This window comes from Rhinoderma darwinii, chromosome 1 (genome assembly GCF_050947455.1).
Source record: "Rhinoderma darwinii isolate aRhiDar2 chromosome 1, aRhiDar2.hap1, whole genome shotgun sequence".
Lineage (NCBI taxonomy): Eukaryota > Metazoa > Chordata > Amphibia > Anura > Rhinodermatidae > Rhinoderma > Rhinoderma darwinii.
This window is the reverse complement of record NC_134687.1, coordinates 89425317-89437741: the sequence shown is the minus strand read 5'-3', so window position 1 is coordinate 89437741 and position 12425 is coordinate 89425317. Positions and strand designations below refer to the sequence as shown.

Genomic DNA, 12425 nt, shown 5'->3' with positions numbered 1-12425 from the left:
ACCAAGTGGGCGTTGTACAGAGCAGTGTATGACGCTGACCAATCAGTGACCAATCAGTGTCGTACACTTCTTCCCATTGATTTACACAGCACATAGCGATAAAGCTATACCGCTATGTGCAGCTACATACACACACGAACGTTACTGCAGTGTCCTGACAACGAATATACATTACCTCCAGCCAGGACATGATGTGTATTCAGAATCCTGACCACTTCTCTGTGATTTACAGAACAGCGAGATCTCGCTGTAAAGGACAGAGACTACGCCTGCTGTGCTGTAAACCACAGAGCAGTGCAGAGAAGCGGTCAGGATTCTGAATACACATCACGTCCTGGCTGGAGGTAATGTATATTCATTGTCCGAACACTACAGTAATGTTAGTGTTTGTGTATGCGGCTGCACATAGCGATATAGCTATATCGCTATCTGCAGTGTAAATGAATGGAGAGAAGTGCATGACGTTGATTGGTCACCGATTGGTCAGCGTCATACACTCCTCTGTACAACGCCCACTTGGCCAAAAAGTAAAACACGCCCAGTTGTCCATTGAGAAACTCATTAGCATAAATCTAATATAGGTCATAACCGTCAAAAATGATCGTTTTTCTAAATAACAAACACTGCTGTAATCTACATAACAGCGCCGATAACATCATGTACAATATAGGTCACTTATAATCTGGTGACAGAGCCTCTTTAAAGTGAATCCATTTTGACTTGATCAGAACCGAGCATTTTTTCTGTAATACAATGCAAATAATAAAAAATAAATGTAACTGGTATTGCTGGATCTGTAAAAGTCCAAACTATTACAATATAACAATGTTTATCCCACACGTCAATGCCGTAAAAAACAGGAACAGTCATAGCTTGTATAGGCAGATCGTTCTGTTTCACCGCCTCCTCTCTAGAAGCTTTACAAACGCCCGCAATTACATGTCTTTTTAGATGGAGAGCCCAGCCCTATATAACTGAAGACAAGAAGCGTTTCTGAATAAAATCTTCTTTACTATTTTACTGACAAGCAGAGAAGGCATTTCTATTGGCTGGTGGCAGTTGGAGAGTCGTACTGAACATGTGCGTCCTCCCTCAATCTGCTCAGTAGCAGGACGTTCACATTACTATACAGATTAAACACTAGGGAGCGCCATTATAATGAAGAAAAAGGGAATAACTTGCAACCGGAGCGTTTTTGTTAAATAAATTTTTAATGCTAAATTTTATTGCTATACCATTAAATAGTAAGATAACCCCTTTAAGGAGTTTTTTTCATCAGAAATGTATGCAGTATATATATCCCAGTAGTAGTCACCAGGAGTCAGACCCCAAACGATCACTCACGTATGCCATAAGTGTGTGTGATAGGAAAATACATTTTAGCTGACTCCGCTGTATACTTTATGGTGTTAATAACTAAGGCCAGTATCACACACAAAATTTTGATGCAATTTTTACCTCAGTATTTTGAGCAAAAGTCAGAAATAAGTGGATCCAAAAGGAAGGAAAGGTGTGAAGAAAAGACTGATGCATCTCCTTTCATGTGTGTCACTTCTGTATTTGGCTAAAAAAAAAAAGCAAAAAACTGCATCAAAACTCTCTGTGTGATCCTGGCCTAATATAGTATTTCAGTGAAGGGCTGTAACTGTAACAGGGCTGCGAAAAGTGTAATCAGAACTTGGCGTAAAACTTTCTGGATAGATATACCAACCTGCCCCATTTCTCTTCTGCAGGAATAAACACAGCTGTATCCATGGGCAGTGTGATGTTCACAAGATGACGACATTGTGTGTTGAATTCAATTGTCGGGGCCACTGCTTTAGAAGATGTCGACATTTCAAACATGGGGCTGAGGTTTGCCACCTGCAGCTAATAATGGATACAGAATGCATTTCAATTGTTAATCTAATATAATAAAAAATATCATTCTAACAATGAAACTTACCTCTGTCATATATTGCATTTCATTTCTAGTAACATGACCAGTATGCGTACTATAAATGGCACAGTTTGCCCCTGAACATGACTGATCGATGTGGGTAAGTGGCATATTCTACAGTAAGCACTAGAGTTGTGTGGGCAGTTAATTTAAAGAAGCACTCCCACAAAAAAAATTTTTCTCTGACCCATTGGAAAGGCACATTATGTAAATTGTGGTGAAGGTCATTTTCTTAGGTCCTGTTCACATCAGCGTCACCCTTCCATTCATGGGTTCCATTAGACATTTCCGTCGGAGGAGCCCATGAAAGGAAAGCCAAACATGAACTATAACTTCCGTTGCATTACCATTGTGGGAGTGCTTCTTTAATAAAATGGTGTAACACTATCTGTTAAAGGGGAATTCCATGTACATTCCCATTCTGACATGTCACACAGACATGTATGAAGATGACATTGGTGCTCATGAGCCAGCGGATTTCCCAAATGTAGGGGCTGTTGCACTCCACTCTTTTATCCGTCAATGGATATCTCCAACACAACCGTCATTTGGGCAACCGGTGGTGCTTCCAGCTCATGGACTTTTGCTGATCATCATCTTCTAATGTGAGAAGATACAGGTGGGTGGAATTTCTATAGAGTTTGTAAATAGTAGAGAAATGATCAGAACAACAGGTTTATATTCCTCCTCAACATTTGACGTACATGTACCTCAGTCAGGGGGGAAAGGAGTATGGACACCTCGCTCTGTCAACACATCACCCCCCCCCCCCAGACGCAATCGCGGGGTGCTGATGGATGGTCATGGTAGCTGGGGGTCAGAGGCAAGCCTTAGGAGACTGGTAAAAGTACCAAACCAAGTGTATTGTACCAGCGAATGCACGTTCAAGTGAATGGGAGAAGGCTGTAATACTGTGAACTGCTGCTACAAGTGTGTCGGCATTTCACAGTACTGAACAGTGTGAGCAATGAAGGGGAAGCATCGCTCGCACAATCGTCACGACCGCTTCAAAACCGCTTCGGAACCCACTGATCACATATTGATAGGCCATCAATTTTCTCTCTCTGGAAAACCCCTAATAAAGTTTTCAGTACATTTTATGGTATATTAAATGGTGCCATTATAAACTGCAATTCATCCCGCAAACAACAAGCCCTCACACGACCATGCCAACGGAAAAATAAAAAAAGTTATGACTCCCGAAAGGCAGGTAGGAAAATATTACGATGAAAAAAAATGAAAATAACTGTGGCGGCAAGGGATTAAGGCTTGTACCATTTCCTGCAACTTTTTGTCCTTTTTAGAAGATCTGCGCCTGGAATCATCATCATCAGTTCTGGAAAAATGAAAAACATATTTGGATTGTAAGAACTACAAGAGTAATATTAATATGAATAAAGAAATTAAAATTTTTCTCACTGAATAAAACTCAAGATGTTTGAACAAGGGGAATCATCGGTCAGGTCATTCAGTGAAGTGTTGACTCCAGTGTTGGGCCATATATACAGTGAAGTGCGGCTGACGTGAAATACCAGGGATTCAGACAGAAGCTTAGAGGATAGATTACGCAGCTCTTTCACCAAGGCCTTCTTGCAGGAGGATTCTACAATAGGAAACAAGGGTTAATTTTTAAGGGGTCCTCCGGGAACAACAAAGAGGGTTTACGGCAAGAAGCGCCTTAAACACTTTGGATTCTGGGGTTCGCCCTGGCTATTTAGTTTTCTTCAGTGTTGGCTACTAGGCAGCTCTGCTCTATTAGTGTACAGCTATGATCAATGACAGCCGCTTAGCTACATGGTAGTCCAAGCACTAAAAGAAGCCGGAGGTATCCGGATATCCACCTCGTCTCATCATAGACTTCTGCTCTGTCCCTCACTCGTGTTTTACGCTGCAGATCTGCGCGCTCAGATTGGCTGCGGTGTATAAGCTGCAGCCCAGCACACACTCCTCAGGGCATAGGGAGATCATTTAACTTGCAGCAAGGATGGAATGACTATAAACCACAAGCAACTAAAAAGCAAACAAAAAAGGGTCATCCATAATCAATGAATATATTGCAAAGTATTAGCGCCTCAAGTCTTCATTACAATAAACCATTTGTTAAGGGAGCGCCTTCAGAGATACAATATTTGTTTCTTAAAATTAATTGAAATAAAAACCATACCATCAGCTGTAGCCAATGAAAATGACAGTCGCAGTCCGCCACGTATCCGAAAAATCATTTCTGGGGATTTTGAGATAACCTATAGAGTTAAAAGTGAAAAAAAAAAAAAAGAATATTTTTTTTTACATATTACTAAATAGGACTTGAAGGGGTTGTCCAGCTACACGTCATAGATGGAGCAGGAAGAATAGATACCGGCGGTGGACCCGGGAGCTATCAGCATGGGATTGGTAAGGGAAGTATTACTTTTTTTGTTATTTCATAGCATTGTAAGCCCTTTGTAAATATTTTTATGTGGCTGGACAACCCATTTAATATTAAGCATAGAGAGATAGATAATTGATTATTTTACCCCTATCTTCTAGATATATCCAAGGGGAGAGTAGACCCTTGACAAACAAATTTTCTCCTTAGATACAGAGTAAGGATTATAGGAAAGATAAAATTAGAGAACTACCATACTTATTAGAAAAACTACATTTAAATAATTCCCCTATAGAAAAAGTGACTCCATTTAGGAAACTCCCCTTGAGGAATTCATCTAGGGGTGTAGTGAGCATTTTGACCCCACAGGTGTTTCATATATTTTATTAGAATTGGGCAGTGAAAATAAAACCAATCCTTTTCCCAAACAAATAAAGTGGAATACGGAAATACCCCATATGTGGTCATAAACTGCTGTTTGGGCACATGGCAAGGATCAGAAGAGAAGGAGCGCCATTTGGCCTTTGGAGAACAGATTTTCTGGATTGGTTTCTTGACACTGTCACTTTTGCAAAGCCCCTAAGTTACCAGTACAATGGAAACTACCCAAAAGTGACTCCATTCACAAAACTACACCCCTTGAAGAATTCATCTAGGGGTGTAGTGAGCATTTTGACCCCCACAGGTGTTTCACACTGTAAGGCTCGGAAGGGAAGGAGCGCCATTTGGCTTTTGGAGTGAAGATTTTGCTGGATTGGTTTCTGGGCGCTATGTCGCAACTGCAAAGCCCCTGTGGGACCAAAACAGTGGAAACCCCCCAGAAGTGACCCCATTTTGGAAACTACACCCCTCAAGGTATTCACCTAGGGGTGTAGTGAGCATGTTAACCCCGCAAGTATTTTGCAGAAATTAGTGTGCACTCGATGGTGCAGAGTGAAAATTGGATTTTTTCCCCCATAGATATGCCAATATGTGGTGCCCAACTTGTGCCACCATGAAGAGACAGCTTTCTAATTATTATGCTATGTTTCCTGGTTTTAGAAACACCCTACATGTGGTCCTAATCTTTTGCCTGGACATTCGACCAGGCTCAGGAATAAAAGAGTACCATGCGAAGTTGAGGCCTAATTTGGTCATTTGCAAAGTATTAGTTCACAATTGCAGGGGCTCTGATGTGAAATAATAAAATAAACCCCTAGGAAGTGACCCTATTTTGGAAATGACACCCCTCAAGACATTTATTAAGGGACGTAGTGAGAATTTTCACCCCACAGGTCTTTTCCTATAAATGAATGCGCTGCGTATGATGAAAAGTACAAATTTTCATTTTTCCCTAGATATGCCATTTAAGAAAAAAATAGGTCATGCCTAGCTTGTGCCACTGTAGAGACACACCCCTATAATTGTTAAAATGGTTCTCCCGGGTATGGCGATGCCATATATGTGGAAGTAAACAGCTGTTTGGGCACACTGTAGGGCTCAGAAGGGAGGGAGCACCATTTAGCTTTTGGAGCGTGGATTTTGCTTGGTAATAGTTTTGTTTGAGTATTGGTGGTGTTTCCGTGGCATATATAAGTTGGGCAGAGTATATCAGGGGCATTGTCAGGTGGTAGAATAACGGGGTAAAAAAACCAACAAAATGATCCATAGATATTTGTTACGCTGTGAAGCAATCCTTTCTGCACAGGCCGGTGTCACACTAATAAATGGTGTCCTTACTTATCCCCCTTTTGGTCCACACTCGGCACATTTGCAGTTTGGGGAATTTTGCTTGGAAAGTGTTGTCCTGGTATAATACGGGCACCCTCCTGCAGATATTTTTGGGCCCTCCCCTTCCTGGTTCCCCAATTTTAGGGCCTTGATAAATCACCTCTTGAAACAGAAGAAATGTTCCCCTAGGGCAGGCATTGCATATTTTTTTTTTCCTGATTTATTGGAGCCTTAACGTATTTTGTTTTTTCATTGATGTAGTGTCATGAGGGTTGTTTTTTTGCGGGACGAGCTGTAGTTATTATTGGTACTATTTTGGGGTACATGCGACTTTTTGATCACTTTATCCTATTTTTGGGGAGGCAAGGTGACCAAAAAACAGCAATTCTGGCATAGTTTTTAGTTTTTGTTATACAGCGTTCACCATACGTTATAAATTACATGTTAACTTTATTCTGCGGGTCAGTACGATTCCGGCGATACCTAATTTATAGCACTTTTTTATGCTTTGCAACTTTTTGCACAATAAAATTACTTTTGTAATTTTGTCGCCAAGTTGTGAGAACCATAACTTTTTAGTCAACGGAGCTGTATGAGAGCTTGTTTTTTGAGAGACAAGCTATAGTTTTTATAGGCACCATTTTTGGATACATGTGACTTTTCGATCACTTTTTATTCCTATTTTCGTAGGGCAAAGTGACCACAAAACAAATTCTGGCATTGTTTTTTCCTTTTTTTTTTTACGCCGCTCACCGAGTGGAATAAAATAGCTCAGGCCGTTACGATACCAAATATGCACGGTTTATTTATTATTTTTAATAATAAAAGGACTTGATAAGGAAAAAAGGGCGATTGTATTTTATTTTATTACTTGAAAATGTTATTATATTTTTTACAACTTTTTTTTTCCACTTCTTTTTAGACCCAGAAGGTCCAACTGTCAGATTTTTTTTGTAGTGCAATGTATTAGATCTGTCAGTTATTCACTGACCGCAAGCAGATTAGGCTTCGTCACCGGGCGGGGCCTAATCGGCTTCCGCAATGGCAGAGCAGGAGGCCCTTGTTAGGCCTCCTGTTGCCATAGCAGCAGCCCTCCAATCGCATGGCAGGGCTGCCGATCTGCTACTGACCTCTGAGATGCAGCGATTGCTGCATCTAAAGGGATAATGCAGGAATCAGAGCTAGCTCAGGTTTCTGCCGTTACAGGTGGATGTCCGGCTCCATCTTGCTGGCAGCTACGGAAGAATTTTAAGCCCGAAAGGCTTCCGCACTAGGCATACCGGGAGGCTAGTGTTAGGCCTCCGGTTGCATTTGCAGCCACTGCCACCCCGACAATTTCATTGCTGAGGTGCCGATGAGCTGCAAACCCTTAAATGCAGCGATCGCTTTTGACCGCTACATTTAAGGGGTAAATGGTGGGGATCAGAGCAAACTTCAGTCCCAGCCATTACCCCAGGGTGTCAGCTGGAACACAGCAGACACCTGGGGATGGTGGCACCGACTCAGATTCTGAGCCGGTGTCCACCATTTGTCGTATGGAAACGGCAAAATGCGGGAAGCACTAGCTTTCCATGACGTATCCATATGACATGCGGGACCTGCACCTATCTCTAGAATGGGGCCCCCTAAACCCTGTCCTGCCGCTTCCAGTAAAATGACAGACACCCTCACGGAAACCCAACAGAACCCATTGAAATCAAAGCAATGGCTAAGGCACATTTTTTTTAATTCTTCCGTTCCTGAGATGGAGCAGAAAACGATGCAGCTCGTTGATCGGCGCTCGCTTGCTCCTGTCACACGGAGCTATGGATGGGGACCAGCGGCCATTACTCCGATCGCTCATCCCCAATACATTATCATTGTGTCGGCAGGGCGTCTACCGGTTTACACAGTGAGGTGTGCTGCCAAAGATTTCACTTTTTTAAAAGGACACGATCATCAGATGATCGAACGTTTGTCGTGATCTGCTGATCGCTGCCTTGTTTACACAGGGCAATTATCGGGAACATGCGTTATATGAACAATTGTCTGCCCGATAATCGTCCAGTGTAAAACCCCCTTAAGACCTTGCCCCTTCAGCAAATTACTGCAGCAGAGGTTGAGCCCATGGTGTAATGACAGCCCCAGGACACAGACCTCTGATCAGTCTGTCTGATAGGAGAGAACATATGGTATATCTAGAAGCCCAATTGCTATAGAAGGGTGTCACTTGTTTGCCATATGTTTCCACGTGATTTGGGCCGATGCGATGAGAAACATAAGAGGACGTATATCCGCTCACCATGTCTCCTCTGCTCCGCGCTGACTGTCAAACAGATGCTACCTGCTGTTCTATAGTTCCCAGCCTTCCATACACCACTTCCGCGTCTCCACTGTCACGTGTCACGCAAACCACGCCCAGCATAGGCTTTACGTTATTCAGGCGCATGCGTGACAGATTCATCAGCCCTACAAAAACTACATATCCCAGAATGCGTTGCTTGAATTTGGAAACATGTATGAACTGGACCATTAACAGTACGGGGAGTGTTGTAGAACGATGTTTTGTTCATGAAAGCTAAACATGTATCCTAGATACATAAAACCGCATCTTTATTCAATTCATTAATGAATTTAGAACCGATTAATGGTAAAATATACTGTGTTACTGTATGCGAATAAAATGAGAAATCCGGAATCCCCCTTTCTTGAGCTATTCCATTTCCATAGCAACCACTGGTAACAAACTGCCAAGAGCAGAAATCTAGAGACCTGAGGAGGGTGCTAGAGCTACTGAGGAGCAGGTATAGTTATCCTGTGGGGGTACAGCGGTTTATTGGGGTGCTATCCTAACCCGTTGATTCTAAACAGAGAAAAAGTATTTAGCAAACACCTAAGGGGGAGATTTATCAAAGCTGGGGCAAAGGAAAAGTGGAGTAATTGCTCATGGCAACCAATCAGATTGCTGCTTTAATTTTTCAAAGGGCCTCTGAGAAATAAAAGGTGTAATCTGATTGGTTGCTATGGGCAACAACTCCAATTTTCTTTTGCACCTATTTTGATAAATCTCCTCCTTGGACAAAAGAAAATGCAAAACTGCATCAAAACTGCACTGCGTGAATAAGGTCATATGTCCCCTATGAAAAAAAAGTCACAAGTGACCCTGTCGTTACTGCAGAAATTCCAACTGTGTTACAATTTCTACTACTTTTAATTTACCCTGTTTTATGTTGCTGTGAAGCCTCAATATTAAAGCGGTTCTCCGAGTTGATAAAAAATCTGGCCAATGGGGGCGAAATTCCATACAGGCACGTCATCTCTACAGCCTTGTCAACGAAGAGCGGCGTAAAGGAGCGGAGCGGCTGCGCTGGATTGTCGGGGGCTTTGTCGGAGTAATGGCTCTTATTGTTTTATGCCATTTTCCCCCATTGCCATTGGCCATATCTTTTTTTATCAACTTAGAAAACCATTTTAAAGGTAATTGTTCACCTTTTAACGTTATGTCGTGTTTGAAACCAACATTCTGTGCTAATTTCTTAATATATCTTTAGGGCACGGCCACAAGTGGCAGATTTTTTCCACTGCAAATGTTGGTGCAGATTTGGGGCAATTACGCAATGATTCTGCACCAACATTTGCATATTTGACAGGTAATTCAGACGTTGCAGAAAACACAGCGGACTTGCCACAAATTTCAGTTTTTGCATTGCAAAGGCTGAAATCCGCAGTGAAAATCCGCTTCTTCTCCGCAATAGTCAGTGCATGCTGCGGCGGGAAAATTCCACACTGCAGCCTATGGTCCGCAGCGGAGTTTTCCGCAACGTCTGAACTAACAAGCCTAAAAATGTATTGAAACAACTGTAAAAAACGGCCGCTGGAGAATTCCACTGCGGACTGTCCGTAGCGGAATTCCACAGCAATTCCGCCACGTCTGGCCGTGCCCTAAAAGTGGTAAGAGCTCAGCTTTTGTGATACAGAGCTCCAAATCTCCTGCATAGATCTGTAAAGGGATCTTAGGAACTTGAACTCTATAAACTATAAAGTATGCCGTTAGCATTTAAGCTCCCCCTAGTGGTTGTCGCAGGCAGCCAGAATGTTTTCATTTACCTCTATGTTTACGCAAGGGATTTGAAGCTCCGTGTTACAAAAACAGAGCGCCAACTGCTATGAAGATGTAATTAGAACATAATCACCAAAAACTTGTGTAAAGGTTTCTTTTTACTATTTTCACATATTTAGCTTAACCCCTTAGTGACCAACAATACACCTTTTAACGTTCATCACTAAGGGGCCTTAGGCTAGGCTGACGCCTTTTCACGTTCGTCTAGTCTAAGTCCTGCACGGGTCTCCCGTGCAGGCTGGAGCCGGGGCTCAGCTGTCCGATGACAGCTGAGCTCCTGCTCCAACGCCCACGATCAAAGTTTACTTCGATCGCGGCCGTTTAACCCGTTAAATGCTGCCGTCAATAGCGACCGCGGCATTTAACTTTGTTGTCCCCAAGTCTGCCCTGGACATATGCCTGTTAGGACGCGCCGGAGGCACGTCCTAATAGATTGCCTGTCAGATTTACACTGACAGACAATAATGCTCTGGTATACGAAGTATACCAAAGCATTAGAGCAGCGATCTGAAGATCGCACAGTAAAGTCCCCTAGTGGGACTAATAAAATAAGTCATCAATGTGAAATAAAGATTATTAATAAAAAGTACAGTTTTTCCATAAAAAGTGGTTTTATTTAGTAAAAGTGTAAAAAATAAAATAAAGGTACACATATATGGTATCGCCGCAACCGTAATAACTCCATTAATAAAGTTAATATGTAATTTAAACCGCAAGGTGAACACCGTAAAAAAAAACCTCAAAAAACAATGGCGAAATTAATTTTTTTTTCCATTGCCCCCCAAAAAAGTCATAATAAAAATGAATCAATAAGTCCCATGCACCCCAAAACAGTACCAATCAAAACTATGTCTCGTCCCGCAGAAAACAAGCCCAAAAAATCACTACATTGATGGAAAAATAAAAAAGTTACGGCTCTTGGAAAGCAACGAAGCAAAAACAAATTATTTTAGTTCAAAAGTGTTTTTATTGTGCAAAAGTCGTAAACATAAAAAACCTCTACATATCTGGTATCGCCGTAATCGTACCGACCTATAGAATAAAGGTAACATGTTATTTACGCCGCACAGTGAACGGCGTCAATTTAAAAAAGCATAGAACAATGGCGGAATTTCAGTTTTTTTTATAATCCTCCCAACATTTTTTAATAAAAGTTAATTAAAAAATTATATGTACCCAAAAATGGTGCTATTAAAAAGTACAACTAATCCCGCAAAAAACAAGTCCTCATACAGCTATGTAGACGAAAAAATAAAAACGTTATAGCTCTTTGAATGCAACTATAGAAAAACGAATAAAATAGCTTGGTCATTAGGGCCTAAAATGGGCTGGTCACTAAGGGGCTGGAGGTGATGTCTATTCACTCTCAAGACACTTCAGTAACGTTAATATGTGAGTAAGTGACAGCACATAGTGATCTAGCAAGATCACTATGTGCTGAGTAAATGAATGGAGAGAAGTGTATGACGCTGATTTGTCGCTGATTGGTCAGTGTCATGCACTCCTCTGTACAACGCCCACTTAGCCAAAAAGTAAAGACATGCCCAGTTGTCCATTAAGAAACTCATTAGCATAAAGCTAAAATAGGTCATAACTCAGACAAAATTTATCTTTTTTCTAAATAAAAAACACTGCTGTAATCTACATTACAGCGCCGATCACATTATGTACAATATGTAGGCCACTTATAATGTAGTGACAGAGTCTCTTTAAATATTTAAAACAAATATTTAAAACAAAACTCCAAAACCTTGAGGGGCATTTATCAACCTTTCGGCATGAAAAAGTTCCAAAAGAGACCAAAAGTCGCAATTGGCTGTGAAAATGTTGACTTTTGTGCATTTTACGTCAGCTTGGCTTCCCAAAAGGGGGTGGGGCCATAGCGGCCTGACAAATTTATTATAATTTATACCAGAAAACTGGTGTAAATTAGAGCAGAAATACCATACCTTGCCCCCCACCCCTGATTTGAGTACTTCTCCTCTTACCCATTGGACAATAAAAAAAAACAGTATGTTCACCTCACCGCTCTTCTTGTCCCCGAAGGCTCCCTTAGCATGCTGCGGTTCAAACCAGTTTCTGATGCGTCAAGATGTTGTATGTGACGCAGGACGTTGAGAGCTGCATTGCATATAGGGCCCTGACGCTGCTCGGCGTCAGTACATTGTATGAGCTGCAGCATGCTTTTTTTTTATTTTATGTCCGATGAGAAGCGGGGAATGGATTTTGCTTGGCAAAAAGAATTTTTGAGACCAAAAATTTGAAAAAATTAGACTTTATATTGTCATTGAAAACACTGCTGGCCGTCT

General features: G+C 41.6%; 2 protein-coding genes across 3 annotated transcripts in view; one reads left to right on the top strand and one right to left on the bottom strand.

Annotated features, from left to right (window-relative positions):
- UFSP2 (UFM1 specific peptidase 2) overlaps positions 1–8406 on the bottom strand; it is a 49543-nt gene extending 41137 nt beyond the window's left edge. Inside the window, exons 1-5 of the mRNA XM_075860179.1 lie at positions 8299–8406; positions 4104–4182; positions 3359–3542; positions 3215–3275; positions 1712–1869 (exon numbers count right to left, since the gene is read on the bottom strand). Of these exons, the coding sequence (XP_075716294.1) occupies positions 1712–1869; positions 3215–3275; positions 3359–3542; positions 4104–4182; positions 8299–8301 (485 nt within the window). The 5' untranslated portion in view covers positions 8302–8406. The remainder of the gene's footprint in view (positions 1–1711; positions 1870–3214; positions 3276–3358; positions 3543–4103; positions 4183–8298) is intronic.
- A 25-nt stretch (positions 8407–8431) lies between these two features.
- Positions 8432–12425, top strand: part of CFAP96 (cilia and flagella associated protein 96) — a 73491-nt gene continuing 69497 nt past the window's right edge. The window contains exon 1 of one of the 2 annotated variants that reach the window (XM_075860180.1): positions 8432–8800. The gene's annotated coding sequence lies outside the window, so the exon portion shown is untranslated. The remainder of the gene's footprint in view (positions 8801–12425) is intronic. The other variant, XM_075860181.1, reaches the window with a different exon arrangement.